At 43.7% G+C, this 17,107-nt stretch overlaps 1 protein-coding gene across 1 annotated transcript; it reads right to left on the reverse strand.

Moving 5' to 3' along the window:
* Positions 1-2,204: 2,204 nt before the first annotated feature.
* On the reverse strand, positions 2,205-16,350 carry TNFRSF4 (TNF receptor superfamily member 4). Its single transcript, XM_048824749.2, has 7 exons — positions 15,138-16,350; positions 10,456-10,578; positions 9,872-9,988; positions 9,388-9,454; positions 8,258-8,472; positions 7,114-7,239; positions 2,205-5,393 (listed from the first exon to the last, which is right to left on the reverse strand). The coding sequence occupies exons 1-7, from the start codon at positions 15,286-15,288 to the stop codon at positions 5,323-5,325; spliced, it is 870 nt and encodes a 289-aa protein (XP_048680706.1). The 5' UTR covers positions 15,289-16,350; the 3' UTR covers positions 2,205-5,322.
* Positions 16,351-17,107: the final 757 nt, after the last annotated feature.

Raw genomic sequence — 17,107 nt, forward strand, 5'->3', positions numbered from 1 at the left:
GTTGAGCATCAGGAGAACACTTCTTTTGCAGGACCAGTTGAATGTAAACCCAGCTCTCTTTAGAACAGAACTGAAAGGCTACGCAAGGCTCTCATTGTGATGCTCAGAAAAAGAGTGCTCAGAAGTGCAAGATCTTATAGAAAACACGTTGCCCTCAATGGAACTACCACAAGTTACGTCAGCCGAGGGTCTGGCCCGCATGTGAATCCGTCTCCAAAGAGGGTATTCGATTCCTTTTCTCTTTCACGATTTTATGACTGCCCAGGAAGAGGGATGAAAATAAATGTTGCGGCTGTTATACCCTAAGTTGCTTGAATCCTCTTTTTCATCTAATTTTTAACTGTCCCTTCTAAATTCCCTAAAAGAAACAGGAAAGCTCAAAAAATCAACCACAGAAGCCTTGACTTATATCAGAGCATGAAGAAATTGCTCTTTTATATTTTTTTAAAATGGTTAAATCTGTTCCTTATTCACTGCTGGCAAGGTGGTTAGTCCTGGGCAGTTGTATACATTTACCAGCATTTCAGGGCTGTAGACTCTAGAGGACATAATGATTAAAATGCAGAATGTGGGTTAACAAGAGGCCATCAGCCCAGAGAGGTATGGCACCCTATGGAGTTAATCACTCCACTCTTTCCCCAAACTCCATGGCCCAGAGACAATCCTTCCCAGCTCCCAGAGATTCCTGCTTCCTTTGATAAAGCCATTCAAGGGAGAGTGATGCACCTGTTCATCATCCTGGGGGGGAGGGATAGCTCAGTGATTTGAGCATTGGCCTGCTAAACCCAGGGTTGTGAGTCTGATCCTTGAGGGGGCCATTTAGGGATCTGAGGCAAAAATTGGGGATTGGTCCTGCTCCAAGCAGGGGGTTGGACTAGGTGACCTCTTGAGGTCCCTTCCAATCCTAACCTTCTATGATCAGTTCTTTTGTATTCACTGCGCTATTAAAATGAGGATGGTATTTGCCAGCTGTGTTGTTGCAACTCTGTGGGCTGCAGGACTGACCAAGGGCATCATTTCATGATGTTTTAATGGGCAATGCCCATCTCCTCTCCAGGACCCCTTATTATGGGGAACTGAGGCCCCGAGAGGCTAAGTAACTTGCACAAGGTCACACAGGCAGGCTGTGGCAAAGCAGGAAATCAAGCCCAGGTCTCCCACATCCTAGAACATAAGAATGGCCCTAGTTGGTCAGACTAAAGGTCCATCTAGCCCAGTATCCTGTCTTCCGACAGTGGCCAGTGCCAGGTGCTCCAGAGAGAATGAACAGAACTGGTAATCATCAAGTGATCCATCCCGTCGCTCATTCCCAGCTTCTGGTAAACAGAGGCTAGGGACACCATTCCTGTCCATCCTGGCTAATAGCCATTGATGAACCTATCCTCCATGAACTTTAGTTCTTTTTTGAACCCTGTTATGGTTTTGGCCTTCACAACATCCTCTGGCAAGGAGTTCCACAGGTTGACTGTGTGTTGTGTGAAGAAATACTTCCTTTTATTTGTTTTAAGCCTACTGCCTATTATTTTCATTTGGTGACATCCAGGCACACACACCAACCACCGGGTCATCCTTCCTCAGACCAAATCAATAATACCCGGTACATTCACAGATCCCAATCTCTGCTCTTGGGTGCAAGGACAGAAAAGTGACATCTCAAACCAATTGCTGATTATCTCTCTTAGGTACTTACATGGCCCCCAAATATCATGATAGCTGAGCACCTCACGATCATCATTGCATTTATCCTCACAACATCCCTGTCTGGTAAAGAAGTGCTGTTATCCCCAGTGAAACTAAAATGCATGACTTTCAATGAGACGTAGGCTCCCAAGTCATGTAGGAAGTTTTGAAAAATGTTATCCTACGTGACTTTGGAGCACAAATCCTAAAGTCAATGCTCAATACTCTCTAGGGCCCAGGTCCTCAAAGGTAACTACATGCCTAGCTCCCACTGGAGTTAGGTGCCTAAATACCTTTGAGGACCTGGACCAGGGCTTCTTTGAAAATCCCTCCCTTGACCTTCATCGTGATGACTTGCACCAGGCTACACCAGGCATGCTGAAACACCCTAATTCCCCTGTTTTGTCTAGCCAATTATACAGATTACACACATACACACTTTAGACAAACGTTTTATTTTAAAAAAAATTCCTCCATTTACGATACTTAGACTATAATACAAAAGTTTGTATACAACGTGTCTATTTCACTGTAGGAAATATTAATTACACTATATGTATAACATATAACAATACATATTTTTTAAAAAAACATGTTTTCAGGCAGCTGTTGTGTTCTGGAATACATTTGCCACATTTTGGCACATGTGGTGACTATTTTGTATACAAAATAAATATTTCTTTTTAACTACATATTGAAGAGGCATTTAAAATGAAAGACTTCTCAGCTTTGCTATAGCATTTGGATTTTTTCCCTTCATCTATTTTATACACTCAGGCATACGAAATTACATCTGAAGCTATTTACAGGAAAATATATTGCAAAATCGTGTAACACATTATGGGTAGGCCAAACTCACTCCAGGTACGTCCACACTGCAATTAAAAATCCATGGCTGGCCTGTGCCAGCTGACTTGGGCTTGGGCTAAGGGGCTGTTTAACTGTGGTGTAGGAGCCGGGGCTCTAGGACCCTGTGCAGTGGGAAGGTCTCAGAGCCCAGGCTGCAGCTTGAGCCTGAGCATCTACACCACAATTAAACAGCCCCTTAGCCGGTGTCGGCTGGCACGGTTCAGCTGCCAGTGTCTAACTGCAGTGTGGACACACCCTTACAGGCATGTTAAATATTGTGATCATATATATAAAAATCACGTTTTACATGATTGAGAGTATACATGTAAAATATATTATAATATATACACAGAAGTACGTACACACACAGTAAAGCCCCGATCCTGCAAACACTTATGCACATGCTTAGCTTTAAGCACAGAAGTAGTCTCTCTGGAGTCTAGTTTGTATATGTTTGCAGAGCTGGGACCATAGGGTATGTAATAAACTATACCCATTTATATTAGACAAACCAAAATATGTAGGGCATAATTAACTTATTCATTTGTACAGTGCAAGGGCAGATCCTTTGCTTTTGACGCTGTTGAATGCCAATAACAAAACTCGTCACTCCTCAGTTTTCAAAGAGCTCTGAAAGATTTTTCAGAGTACTTCAAACATGAACCCTCACCCACACGGCCAGGAGGGAGGTAAATATCACCACTCCCGTTTTACGGACGGACATACTGAGGAACAGAGGGATTCAGTGATTTGCCAAGACCAGTTTCACAGCTTGTATTTAACAGGGCACTTCCCATTAACTTTAAAACCCATTCACCCCCTTGAAAATATCATGAGCCAACGAGAAGACGCGCAGCATCTCCATTACAGACACACTTGGCAACCAGTGTACCATTTGTTCCTGCTCCAACTGAATTTAATTGCCAAACTCCTATTTATTTCAACCGGGAGCAGGATCAGGTCCAGTGCTTGGTCAGTTCTTGAGTGTGAACTCCCGCAAAGCGTTCAGATACAGGATGGCAGCCTGTGTCTGGATTGTCTATCCATTACCGGCAGGATTCTGCATAGTTGTACTGTAATGCTACCTGCAGAAAGCCCTGGGTGTCACTACTGGAATATCAATCCATTGGCTCTTCCCAGCCAACGCCACATTTCAAGAAGAAGAAATATTATATCTAGGGGGCCTTGTGTTTTCTGCATTGTTTACATTGTCATGTTCCGCCACACTAGCAAGACAACACCTGCATTCCGAGTGGGGTTTGCGGAGGTTACTTAGCGAATAACGATAATCCTGTGGGCCCAGAAAGGGGTTCAAAAGCAACAGCGGAAAGGGGCAAGAACCAGTGACAGGGGAGCCTGATGGTTTGTGAACCTCCAACTATTTGGAGCTTTGAATAGTTGGCTGGAGTTTGATTGTAATTTCGTTCCACATGCTGATTCAGTTTAATTGTAATGTCAGGGCCAGGAGGGCCTCGAAAGCTACGCTCGTACCCATGGGGGCCAAACACTCAATGTAGATATAGGCAGTAGGCCAGATCCCCAGTGGCACACACGTAGTTCCACTGAAGTCAGTGGGTTAGGATCTGGCCCAATAAATACTATCTATGCTTTCATTGGAAGTTCTCTATTCCTTCCGCTCCCCTCCCTTTTTTCATAGTCTCTGCATTTGCTTTTCATGCCGTCTGTTCCCACCTTTCACCTACTTTTTCCCATCTGCAAACACTCATCTTGACAGGATGTTCATTGTGATGCACATGAACATAAATAGGAAGCACAAGAGTGGGTGTGCACTGGGCATGCAGGGTTTGCAGGTAAAGTAGCGGTGCAAATGCCGAGTCCTAAAGTCTGAAATTGAGACAAGTTGCATGCTTGTTCTCTTTGAGCGGCCGTCTCTTAATCTTTTCCTCACGTATCTGAATTTGCTTTCTCTCCAGGCTGTGAATATAAAAACTCTGCCCTTATACATAGACACACAGATTTGGACTACCCTCTAATAAGGACTATTGGGATGGTATGAACACACTGGTTTAGCTTAACAGGTGTCTGACAGGCAGAGAGGAGCAGAATGGCTCCAGATCAACACCTCTCAACAAATGCTTAAAAACGGTTAAGAGGCATTGCTGGAGTTACCACCTTCCATGATTCTGTTTCCATGTCTCCAGACGACCTACAAAATGGTTTTGACCAGGAAAGGCCAAGGCCCACAAAACACAAGACAAAAAAAGGATACTAGCAAGGTTTAAAGGGGGCCACTCTCTCAGGGGGAGGGAGAGCCAAAAGGGAAACCAGACTGGAATGAGACTCGGACAGAGGAGCCACTTGGGGGTCTGGAGAAGCTAGGCCTGCCTAGGTCACCAAAGGATGGTAGGGGTAGACTGTTGTTTTGAAATCCTTTCTCGAATGCATTCTACTATTGCTAAATACAGTATTTTGGGTTCTAAAAGGTCTGCTTACCTTATACCATTGGTCACAAACTCCCAAAGGGAAGAACGGTAGGTGCCCAAACTCATTTGGACCTGCTCGGTAAGCTCAGTTGATACCCATGGTACTATAGCCCACGTCTCAGTCTAAGAGTGGGAGAATCACATGATTCCACCCCGAGAGAGGAACAGGCATGAGGCCTAAGACCTGAGTGGGTGCACTCAGAGAGACCAGAAAGGAGACAGAGGTGCAGTCAGCCCTGGAACGAGCACCAGCACATACAGAATATTCCTTTACATGGGGAGTATTTGTTGCATTGCTAGGTTCCTACTGTCTGGCACAGATGACAGTACACTGTAGTATAACAGGGAATCAGTTTTTGATGAGGCTGGAATTGGAGTCGACTTGCTCTTCCTGGATAGGAATTCGAAAGCTCTTTCCATCTGAAAAACAGAGTACAGAAACTTTGTACAGAGCAGGAGGGGAAAGAGAAGCAAATGGCTCTTCTGGTTCCACACACACACGGGCGCACAGAATTACTCCGGCAGGGAGCGACTTCTAGATTACTGCTTGCTGGTCTAGCCGATATGGGGTATCTAATAGAAGTGGGATGGGTTAAGGGAACAATGGGGACCTATTTTATTGGGGCTGTGTAACGAGACGAGCAGGCAGCAGAGGGCTGAACCAGAACCATGCGTATAATTGGCTTTGAATTGAGTGCCCGCCCCCTGGCCAGTCAAACAATTCAGTCATTTGGAAGAGGTGAATGAAAGACCCTGCAGCAGCTCATTTGTACATGGACAGAAAAGGGTCACACCTTCAGCAGGCATCTTATACGGTTGCCCGGCAGAGTGGCAATTTTTTTATTATTTATGTATTATTGATTCCCCCTCTCCCCAAGTAAGGGGGAAAGTAGAAAAGAGATAAAGAAAAAAGGAAGAAGAGTACAAAATTGCACATAGAGGGGGAAACACACGTGCTGATGGCGTACGCAGACACAGTATATTTCAGCCAGGCTGGTCCGGTGTCACAGATTCACTCAGTGAGTATATGAAGCTATGTTATTTTTTTCAGCATGCTGTATCAATCCAATCCTTCTCCTCCGCGAGCTGATCTCCGTGGTGCGGGTATGTGTCAAATATTTTGGTAGCTATAAAGCCATACAGAAAAGAGAATAACGAAGTAAAGAGAAAAAGGAAGGAAGGGGGAACGGTAAGCAAGGCAGGAGGAAGAAAAGATAAAGGACTGGGAAGAGAAGGAAGGGAGCAGAGAGGGGAAAGGAGAACATCTCAGTTCCTATCCACTAGGGGTTTATTAAAGCCTTCTAAAAAGTTAAACCAAATCTCTTCAGATTTGTCTGAAGTCCCTCCTCTCTGAAATACTGTCTGTCCTTTAGCTACCAGGTCATCCCGATCACTAAGTCAAGCTTTTACCCCTGGAGGGGAAATTTCTCTTCCATCTAAGCAAGCCATTCAGCTACAGGCACTGCTCTAGAAAGCCAAGCTTTCTGTGAGCTGGAGAGTTTCCAGGGTGATCAGATACATCCCCCAAAACAGATCTTGGCTCTGGCAGACCCGCACCTCCAGCAACTGACTGAACTGGCCAGACCCATGCACTATAACTTATGCAGGGACCAATATAAAAGAAAAATAATTTTCTGCTGGATCAGCCTTAAAACACAGACCACAAGCAGAGTTTTTAAATGTTTTTCAAGGCACTCTCCCATTGGCTAAGGGCCAGGGATGTATGCCAATCTTTGTTCAAGGCCCACCACAGATCATTTAAATTAGAGAGTCATGCAGCGAGAGAAAACTTTACTGTTCACCAAACTTGACTGTCCAGAGGACAAGCAAAGTTGATCAGTGGGATTGTGAAATATTTTTGGCAGACTCCAATGGGGCTGTGTCTACACTGCTAAGCAATAGGGTTGGAACCCTGGGTCCCGGCTTGACTCAGGCTCGGACACTCTACCCCATAGAGTCCTAGGATGTGAGCCCTGGGTTAGCACAATGTGTGTTTAGTTGGAAGGGGGATTAGGAATTGAGCCTGAGTTTCAACCCTGGGCCTACTCTGCAGTGTAGCCATACCCTGAGAGACCCAGGTTATCCACCCATTCTCTCCAAATTAATAGTGTAGAACAGCAAGCTTTTAACAGAGACTCACCGAGTTGTCCATTCACAGGAGGCCTCTTTGTCTTATCCTTTTTGGTCGTCTGGATAGTCAAGAGGAGGATGGACATTCCAGATACCATGAGCAACGTTAAGCAAATCAGAATGAGCGATAAGGACCCTAGGAGAAAAATAAAGGAAGAACATTACATACGCACGAGAGAGAGAGAGAACACACGCACTGCTGAGCCCCTGCGTTATTACCATCCCAAGTTACATAAGACGTAGGCACTCTGATGCCATGATGATGAGCATTACATAAAAACTTGTTAAATCAAATAAGATGAGGAGCATGGAATCTGGGAGACTGAATGCATGAGAAAGTGATGATTCCAATAAGGATAATGACATAACTGTGGCAACCTCACAACCATGAAGGGAACCTATCGCCCTACAATTAAGGCTACATTCATGTCACAGGAGTCAGAGTGTCCACGTTTCCCATAGTTTTTAAAAGCTAACCATGACTGCAAGTGGGTAGGTGGCTACGATGGTAAGAGATTAAATCGTTTCACTGAGTTGACAGTTCATGTGAGCTGCCAAATTCAAATCTAGCACGTACATGAAGCTAAGGAAGAGCAGGAACCAAATCAACTGGGGAAGTGGAAATGAGCTCATTCTTCCTGCCTGAGGAGGGAATACACATGGGAGGTTATGGGATGCCTGGGTGGTACAATCACCTTGTTAATGCCTTGATTTATTTTTTTAAAGATAGAATTATTTATGTGTATATACAGGATGAGAGGAATGCTCATTGAGAGGCTGTGGGAAAACAGGTCTGAGGAGGAGAGGGGGGCTGCATGGCATATAGGGTTAGGAGAAGGCATCCAAAAGCTTGGGGAAGGGACAGAGGAGCTTGTGGAAAAAGGTAACAAAGGGGGCATGCAGAGGAAAAGAGGAGGCTGGCAGGCAACAAGTGATAAGATGTTGGCACCAACAGAACTGTGTGGGGAGTTTGAAACCGCTAAGGAAGGTGATGTGGAATCTGAAGTGACTGGTTACAAAGGGGGCTGATATAGTTGGAGGAAGATGAGTTTGGCAATGGCATTTTGGATAGACTGCAGGGGAACAAAAGAGTTGTTCAGAAGAGCAGGCAAAAGGAGGTAACTACTAGAAGACAAGACTCAGCCTTCCCTTACCCCAGTTAATCTCCTTTTTAACAGGAGTGGTGGAAATGGTGTCTTTGGATGTGAAGGGGGTGGATGCTGTAGTAGATCCATTGCTTCTGTGGCTGATGAGAGAGAGGTACAAGGTGGATGTTTGGAGTGTGGTGGCCTGTTTGTCCTGGTCATCGCAGATAGCATCTTCTGTTTTTGTCCCAGGTTTCAGAGTCTTTTTACCATAAGCGAGGCAGCTGCCAGTGTAAATAAATAAATGGAATTACTTAAACAGCTTCAGTGCCAAATATAAAGGTGACCTGCACAGGAAAAAAGATGGAGCATATGCACATTTTTGGGAGGGTGTGTGTGTGTGGGGGGGGGGGGCAATGACTTCTTTATGTTGTATAATGAAGGCCTGGATTTTTATTTCATTTTTTTAATTTAAAAAAAAAACACAACAAATCTTTTCCTGCTTACTTGAACATTGGAAATTCAGATGAACCCTCCCAAAGTGGAGCATGGGTTTCAGCTGTATTCCCAACTTCTGCTCAACTAGAGAGAACACCATGGGATGAGACAAAAAAGAAGAGGGGTGAAGAATTGCTCCCAGGGAAGAAAACATCATTGTTTCAGGCAATGCATGCTGGGTTAACATGAAAAGACTCCGTGCTTGTAAAACTAAACTGGCTCTTTACAAAGAAGACTGTTTACATGGATGTCGGGACATCAGCTAGCGTTCTCTAGTCATGTGCACACAGACCAATTTCCTGGAGCCTCCTCCAAACTCTTCCCTCTTGCAAGCTGTGGTCCTCCCTTCAGCTTCCATGTGGTCTGCTACAATCACGAATAGCTTCTCTGTGTGAGGTGGTGGAGCCCTTTCCAGTTATGTGACATTTCCACTTGGCCATCTTTCTACTGAAACCATCATGGTGGAAAAGGGAAAACGCAGGATACCAATGCATCCCATGAACTTGGCACATAGCCCACTTGCAGGCATCCTAAGAGTCATCATGAATACAAGTCTTACTGCGTTTGTTCCTGGCTTATCTTCGGGAATTCCATATACTAACTTTAGGGAAGGAGATAGAAGGGACTGCTGTGAGCAACTCTTAACTACTATGCAAGAAACAAAAGTTTAAGCTCAGTTTGTTTGGGTGAGGGATACGTACTTGACCCAGGGCCGACATCTGTCATTGTTTCCATTGGAAAAATGCCCATCAGGACAAGGGAAGCATTCTGAAAAATAGACAATATTTTAAAACTATGGTTGTTTGATACAGATTTGGAGTAGCTGTGAACATCCTTTGGATAAGCCAGGAGCAAGAACGATACATGACCATTACGACGATACCTTACATGTATAAAACAGCTTCCATTCCAGAGTGTCATGCAAAACCAGAGTACATACAACAGCACCACTGAAATTGCAGTCAACATTTGGATATGTACAAAGGGAAAGTAGCATACTGAACAAGTACAACACCCTTTTTATTCTGTTTCCTGGTGAGGTACCTTGCGTTTCCTGCAGCATTTTGCACATCCCCCTGTTAGCAGTGGTTGTCTTGGAGATGGAGATAATTTACAAAACAGCCAGCAGGTGCTTTTCACTAGGAGGAATACTGTCATAATTTTTTTAAAAAGCTAATTACTCACCTTTTCCTGACGGGGATTCCTCTGACGATCTGCTGTCGTATGGGGTGTAACCCTTCATGCACATGCAAACTGTATCGGATATCTTATCACACTTCTTCACCTCCATGCTTCCCCTATCTAGGAGCAAAGAGTTGGGGAGGTGGTAGGGAAGAAAGGAAATTAATTAAAAGCACAAATGAAACTGGCCTAGTGCTCATTGTTCTGCACTGGCAAATGAGAGACATGGAGGTCAATTCTAGTCTCTTGAAACTCTGTTTGCATGCAATGGATTCCCTTGTGCCATTTAACAAGGTAATTAAAGAGCAAATGAATGGGTTCAAGTTAGAGTCTTTGACTTGAAATATGAAAAAAAAATGCAAAATTAAACAAAACCATTTTTCCCCAGTCAAAATTAAAAAAAAAAAATCCACCAGCTCTTATAATGGCTTGAAAAAATGAGCAATTTTTGTGTGTGCAAAAACTTTATCTCCCAGCCCTTTGGGGAGCAGGAAAGAGAAGGGGGGCCTGAGAAGAGCACCTAAGGGCTTTAGGGGGATAGTCTGGGGACCCCTTGTAAAGAAGTGGCCACTGCATAGCTGACTTACCTGTGTCACAGACGGTGCAGCTTTTGCACGAATAGTAGTTATGCTTTGAGTTATAGTATCCATGTTGGCAGGGGACACACTCCGTTTCTGATGTTGGCGAGCAGCGGTTTTTCATTTCCTCACCTAGGACAAAGAGCACGTATGGGAGAGGAATCCCTTTGTGTCACTGTCCGGGCATTAACAGCCATGACCCACTTCTAGACACCGATTAGCCTTCTGAAAACAGACAGGAACATCCATCCCCTTCACCAATGCATCTCAAACAGCATTTTTCTACAATGGAACTTTTTGAATTATTTGAATGTCAGGGTATGCAGCTGAGGTCACTGACAAGGGTCAATTTGCCACTACAGCTGTGATACAAGAGGCTGATATCTGTACAATACTGTGGCTTTCCCACAGTACCTCCACCAAGATAAAAAGTCATTTGAACTGCCTTAGTAGAGACCAAGGGGCAAACAGATGCATTGGATGCTAAAGCAGGTAGGTTGATAGACCTATTATGACATGCAGCAATTAAATAGTTAATATGAATGTCTATAGCATCTTTCTCCAGGGGGATCTCAAAGCACATTAAACATTAATGTATTAAGCTTGACAGCCTCCCCTCTGAGGTACTGATGCATCCATCCAAGCTCTTCTATTGGCACTCATCGTGGTAGCAGATATTGTTGTCCCCTTTTTTTAAACAGGAAAATAGACCCAGAGAGAGCAAGTGACAAGGTCACACAGTAAGTCCGTGGCAGAGCCAAAACTCGAACCCAGGAATACTGCCGCTCTTTAATAGAGACTTGCAGCAGGTGGATGAAAGTACAGATTCTCCAGGCAGGAATTCACAATGCAAGGAATATTTACACTGACACATGACTCATGATCTTGAGTCAATACAGGGCTCCTATTTGAAACAGGGAGGTTGCTACAAAATTGTAAAAGAAGTTTCAGTAAATGGATAAGCACCTTCAGTTGAGCAACATTGTGCAAAAGAAAATGTTTTAAACCCAATCCTGCATATTTCCCTTGACTTCTGAGCTTGTAGGATCAGCCCCTATAGCCCAGATCCTCAAAGTTATTTACGCATCTGACTTCCATTGAAATCAGTAGACCATATGAGTCTATATAACTTTGAGGATCTGGACATACTTTTCTCAGTCTTCTCTTCAGAGCACTTCCCCCTGGCCCAAACTGAAAATACATTGACATATCCATAGAACGGGGGGGGGGGGGGGGGAGAGGGGGGGCACGGAAGATGTGGGAAATTAACTCTTCACACAAATGTTTCAGTTTTGTTTTGTACCCAAATCAGTATTAGCTCTGCCTTTCAGATTTGTGGTTTGATAGCACTGAAGTCTTTCCTAGCGTCATCCAAAGGTGGACCACTTCTAGGAGTTGGAAATTGATTCAGCCTCTCTCCTTAGACACAGGTGCCAACTATGATAGCAGTGTCTAATATGAACACCAATTCATTTCTAACATGCTCAATTAGCATGGCGTCTGTCCACTAAGAACTTGATTAATGTCACCAAAATCATTTCACTTTCACCAAAACAGCTGTCAGAGTAGTCTGGATTCAAACCACTAATTCAGGAGTGACAGGAGATGGCATCATTTCCCACAACTGAGATCAGAGGAGTGGAGTGCTTCAGCGTTTCGAGCATTGGTCCCGAGTTCTAATTCTGGCTCTGATGCTCATTTCTTCTGGCATTGGGCTTAAATGTTCTGTTTCCCCATCTGCACTATCCCACTGTTATTTAGCCCACTCACAGGTATGTCAGGAAATAATCAAATCACATTTGTAAAGTGACATAAAACACTACAGCACGTCTCTCCTTCTATTCTAGAGATTGCTGCTATCTGCTTTACTCACGGCTGTTACAGGCAGCTAGGTAACAGATCTCATGTGTCTCTCTCAGAATTAGAATTCCCCCTTTGAGGAGTACTTGTTTTAGATACACACGGCATTATACTAAAGGAATGCCTGAATGGACAGGAAGTGCCCCCTGTTAATTGTTGGTCAGTTGTGCCCTGAAACTTGCATATACTCCCCAGAGAACTTGCATATAATGGGTAGGTTTTTTGCAAGAAATGAGGCACACTCATGTTGCTGCAACAGATAGTGCAACAATACTGTACTTTGTACTTTCAGCTGAGTTCAGAATGCTTTTCAAACATTAAGTTTCACAACACTTTTGAAGTAGGTAACAATTCAATCTAGTTTGTTTTGTAGACAGATAATGAGGTGCAGGGATTAAATGACTTGTCCAAGGGCTAACAGCAGTCAGTGGCAGAACCAGGAATAGTATCAAGAGGTTCTGAGTCCCATCTTATGCTCTAGGTATCGAGGCACATTTCCTGTATCTTGCTAATGGCCTAACATACAGTATAGGCCAGTGGTTTTCAAACTTTTTGTATTGGTGACCCCTTTCACGCAGCACATCTCTGAGTGTGACCTCTCCCTTATAAATTAAAAATGGGGGGGGGGGGTAATTTAATGGGGGCTTGGGACTGTCAGCCTCATGGAGCTGACAGCTGGCGACTCCCATGTAACCACCTTGCAACCCCCTGAGGGGTCACGACCCCCAGTTTGAGAACCCGGTATAGGCTACTTGAAAATAAGGAGCCAACATTTTTATGCTCAGTACTTTTGAAGTCCAGCTGTAATTAATTTTTTATTCTCACCCTTGCTCTTGGAAAACGAGGATCACACTGTACTTTTTTCCACCCCACTCATTCATTTTCTCTAAATTTCACTGGGTGCTAACAGCAAGCAGTTCTGAGAAAGGATAACTCATTATTCTCACAGCACTAAAACCCATTAACTCATTATCTTTTGCTCATCCTACACTCTCAGGAAACAGACTACTCTCCTGAATGCAGAATGTTCCAAGAACTGGCAGGCAAAATTCAGGGCATTTTCTGAGTAGCTGGGAGAAAATTCATTTGAACAAAACCACAACACCCACAATCAAATGACTTTGTACCACAGAAGATACTGTCTAGATCAACTATCTTGACTGCTGCATTTTCATATGGCAATTACCAAAGAATATATATCTCCACTGTTTTACCTCAGTAATTAATTGCAAGACATAGGAATATATTTGCCTGTGGAGACAGGAGGGAGAAAGGTTCACCCCCCGTCTAGAACTGACTCAGTAGCTTCTAACTAAGCGACAGCCAGTGGAAACTCCCTCACCACATTAAGGAGAAAAGAAGTAGCATGTGACCCATGAGGGATTGGCTGTACCCACTTTCCAGGGGTGGGATGTATCCCAGAATGAGGAACTCAAAAACCCTCATAATTCAGTAGCTTTGTGAATACGCTGAGAGGGCTCACGCAGAAGCCAAGTCTCAAGAATGGGGATCTGTTACAACCAGGTTCTTTGGAAAAACACTGGTTTCAGTTTTCGCTGCAATAGCGAATGCAGTACAAATTTTCCATGGACAGGTGGATGGAACCGTGAAGAAAGAAAGAGCTCTCATTTGGAGATGCAGAGACAACTCTGTACAGGATTTTTTTTAAACGGAAACCTCTTGCAAAAAGGTGCAGGCACACAATCTAATCATCCTGCACAGGTGAGAATGTACCTTCCCTTCCTGTCAGCCCTGAACTCTACATGCAACTTTCTATTAACAGACTGCCCAGTGTGGTGTCACATGCCAGTTGTGGTTACTCTCGGTTGTCAAGTAATTTCTATAATCATATCCAACTAACAGTGCCTGTGTATTTTTTTTTTTTGCACTTTTCCACTTCCTCAGCTCTGTCTGCAGAACTGTCATTCTGCTCTAACAGCAGCTGCGACAAAGAAAAAACAGACAGAGCAAAATTCATTCAGTTTCTACCAAAAAGGAGAAAGTGGGAGGAAACAAGTACTCCGTTTGCTGCCACCTATGGTCTTGCCAAATCGTGCTCATGAATTACGTGAAGCAATGAGAACTAGCTCTCTTCACAGGGAGAAGTCCACATGGCATGTGGATCATGCCTGCAGAGCAATTTAAAAATCCAAGGATGCCGGCCATCCATAAATCTTGATTTTTCCAGTGATATTTGGCACGCCCTGTTCTCTTCAATAGGACAACATATGGTCGGTCAATCGACACTTTTTTTTTTTTAAACAAAAACATATAAGCTTTAGCTACAGTAAACGCTGTTTCAACGGAAGCAGCTTTAAAGACATCTTGCACAGTCTTACCCTTAACTTTACTAGACCTATTTTCTTATTAAGATGACCCACCATTGCAGCTACAACGTAAGTATTAGTGCAACAAGGCTTCTATGTCCACCAGCATTTTAACCAACATGGCATTTCCTCCTAATCAGAGCCAGGCTAGACAATAGGTTAGTTAAGGTGTTGGCAGCCAGTCTGTCTAGCATCACGGACCTGCACCAGTGGGAAATTTTAGGAAAAAGAAGCCAGCGTAGACGAGCCTTTGAAGATTTCATTCCGTAGAGTGACGCATAGAGTTTCTCACAGTTACCCACTTAAGTTACAGAAAGAGTTTATTGCAAACTAGACAGAATTCTAGACATCTTATAAAACAGTATTTTACAGTTCAGACTTTGTTTCCTACATATCAGTAACATTTTGGGTTCACAAGATTATTTCCCCCACCCCCACCTCATAAAGTGCTGGACTTTACATCTAACAAGGACTGTCAATACTGAGTTGATGATGAGGACTTACCAGGAGCACAATCCCTGCAGCATCTTTTATGTAAGGGATATTCAAATTGTCCACATATCAGCCCTGAACACTGCATAGCAGAGAGCAACAGGAAGAACAGAACAGCAGTAAAAGAAGAGAAGACAAATTTGGCTAATCCTCGTCCAGCCATGCTGACTCTCCACTTCCCCTGCAAAAAAAAGTAAACTCTAGGACAGGTTGAACCTAGACTGCGGAAGAACAGGAAGGCAATTCATATGCCTGCAATGGGGAAATTCCCAGCCATGTACCACCTCTTTTCAGCTCCTCCTCTTTCAGCTTTCGGGTTCCTTCAAGGAAGCAGGGAAAATAAAGTTTTCTAAATCAATTCTATGAAAGAATTATTTTAGGCCCTAAAAAAAGGGCCACATGCCATTTCTTAGCTTAAGCTTTTATTAGGAACGAACCACGTCCTTCGTGAGAAACCCCAGCCTTAGCCTCCCGTTATGTGAGCTGAAGTGCTGTCACTCATTTTGAAAGCCAGAAGGAGGAACAATAGTTTTACAAGAATTCTGGTGAGCAGCTTTTAGGGATAGTGGTTAAACGTCACATATTAGCCTCATGCTTTGCAAGTATCACTCCAGCTAGTGTAAATGGGCAGGGCTTTAATGGAGGGAGAAATAGGAGACAGTGTCCACCATTATTAGGACAAAATTAACTCCTAAGTACTAAAACTAAGAGTGTGGTACATCAGGGTACAGTGGAAGTGAAATACGGACTGTGTACATGCTAATTCCACAGGGGCTAGGTGCACATGGAATCAGCCCCTCTGCCCTTAGTACAACAGTGGGGCTACTGCATTAGAGCCACAGTAGCTTCCACATCAGCTGCATTGCTCTAGCCAGGGGAGTTTGGCCTATACACGAACCAGCTATTCTGACCCTTCTCTCAAAGCCTTCCTGTGCTCTATGGGAAATGAAGCACCCTGCAGAACTGTTTCCCTTAGGGCACAGGAGATGAGGAACCCACATGGATGTCCCTTAGCGTTGTTTGGTGTCCTCCTGTACAGCAAAATCACACCAGTTCTGTTCCCTTCCATGACTGAGGAGGAGGACCTGAAAGAAGGTGTGCCTGGGACGTGGGAGGGGGAAGCCAGCAGTAGTGAGAAGTGTGGGAGAGGGCATCAGCTTGTTCTCCTTCATGCACAAGTTAGTACAGCACAGAAAGGGAGAATGAGACCGATGACAGAAGCAGCAAGGTTTCACCTACATTCATCATTCAAGTTTTATCAACAGGAGTTAGATACACAGGTTTCAGGGCTCCCAGAATCTGCTTAGCTACCCTAGTGATAATGGCCTCTAAAGGTGTTCAAGCCAAGGCCCAAATTAGAAGACAATAGTCAAAAAGGGATTTTATTTGATTTTTATTTAAAATTTGTCAAGTGTTTTAGAACCAGACTTCTAAGCCTTGGCATTTCGGATGTCAATTTACAGTTCACTTGCAAGAAACCACCACCAGGTCTCTATTGGAGGGAAGTAAATTTGGACCTGAAATGAACGACGTCCCTTATAATCTGATACAGTTGAGAGGACTGCAGAGCAATTCTATTGCTGTATTTTATTTATGCTGTTCCCCTAATGTCTCTGAATTTTTAAAGACATACCCCAAATTTTTTTCCAGTCTACAGTCCTCTCCAAATATTTGGAACGTTACAGCATTAGTAAAGCCGTTCCTTTCAAAAGAAACCAGAGCTGCAGATTTTTTTTTTTCATTCCAAATCATCTTTTGCTCTACCTGCAATGAAAAAAGAACATGACCCACGCTGGTCTGTACATAGGAAATACAGGGGCCTCAGTCTTGCTAGGTAACATCACTATAAAAAAAAATCAGGTAAATATAATTTTATATTTTACTGACTTATTTCTTCCCTTTGCAACTTTTGATCAAATTCAACGGTCTTCCTCCTCCTTTCATAGCAAGTAGCAGGATCTGTTTATTCATTTGGAAGGGAA

The sequence above is a fragment of the Caretta caretta genome, chromosome 18 (assembly GCF_965140235.1).
Source record: "Caretta caretta isolate rCarCar2 chromosome 18, rCarCar1.hap1, whole genome shotgun sequence".
NCBI lineage: Eukaryota > Metazoa > Chordata > Testudines > Cheloniidae > Caretta > Caretta caretta.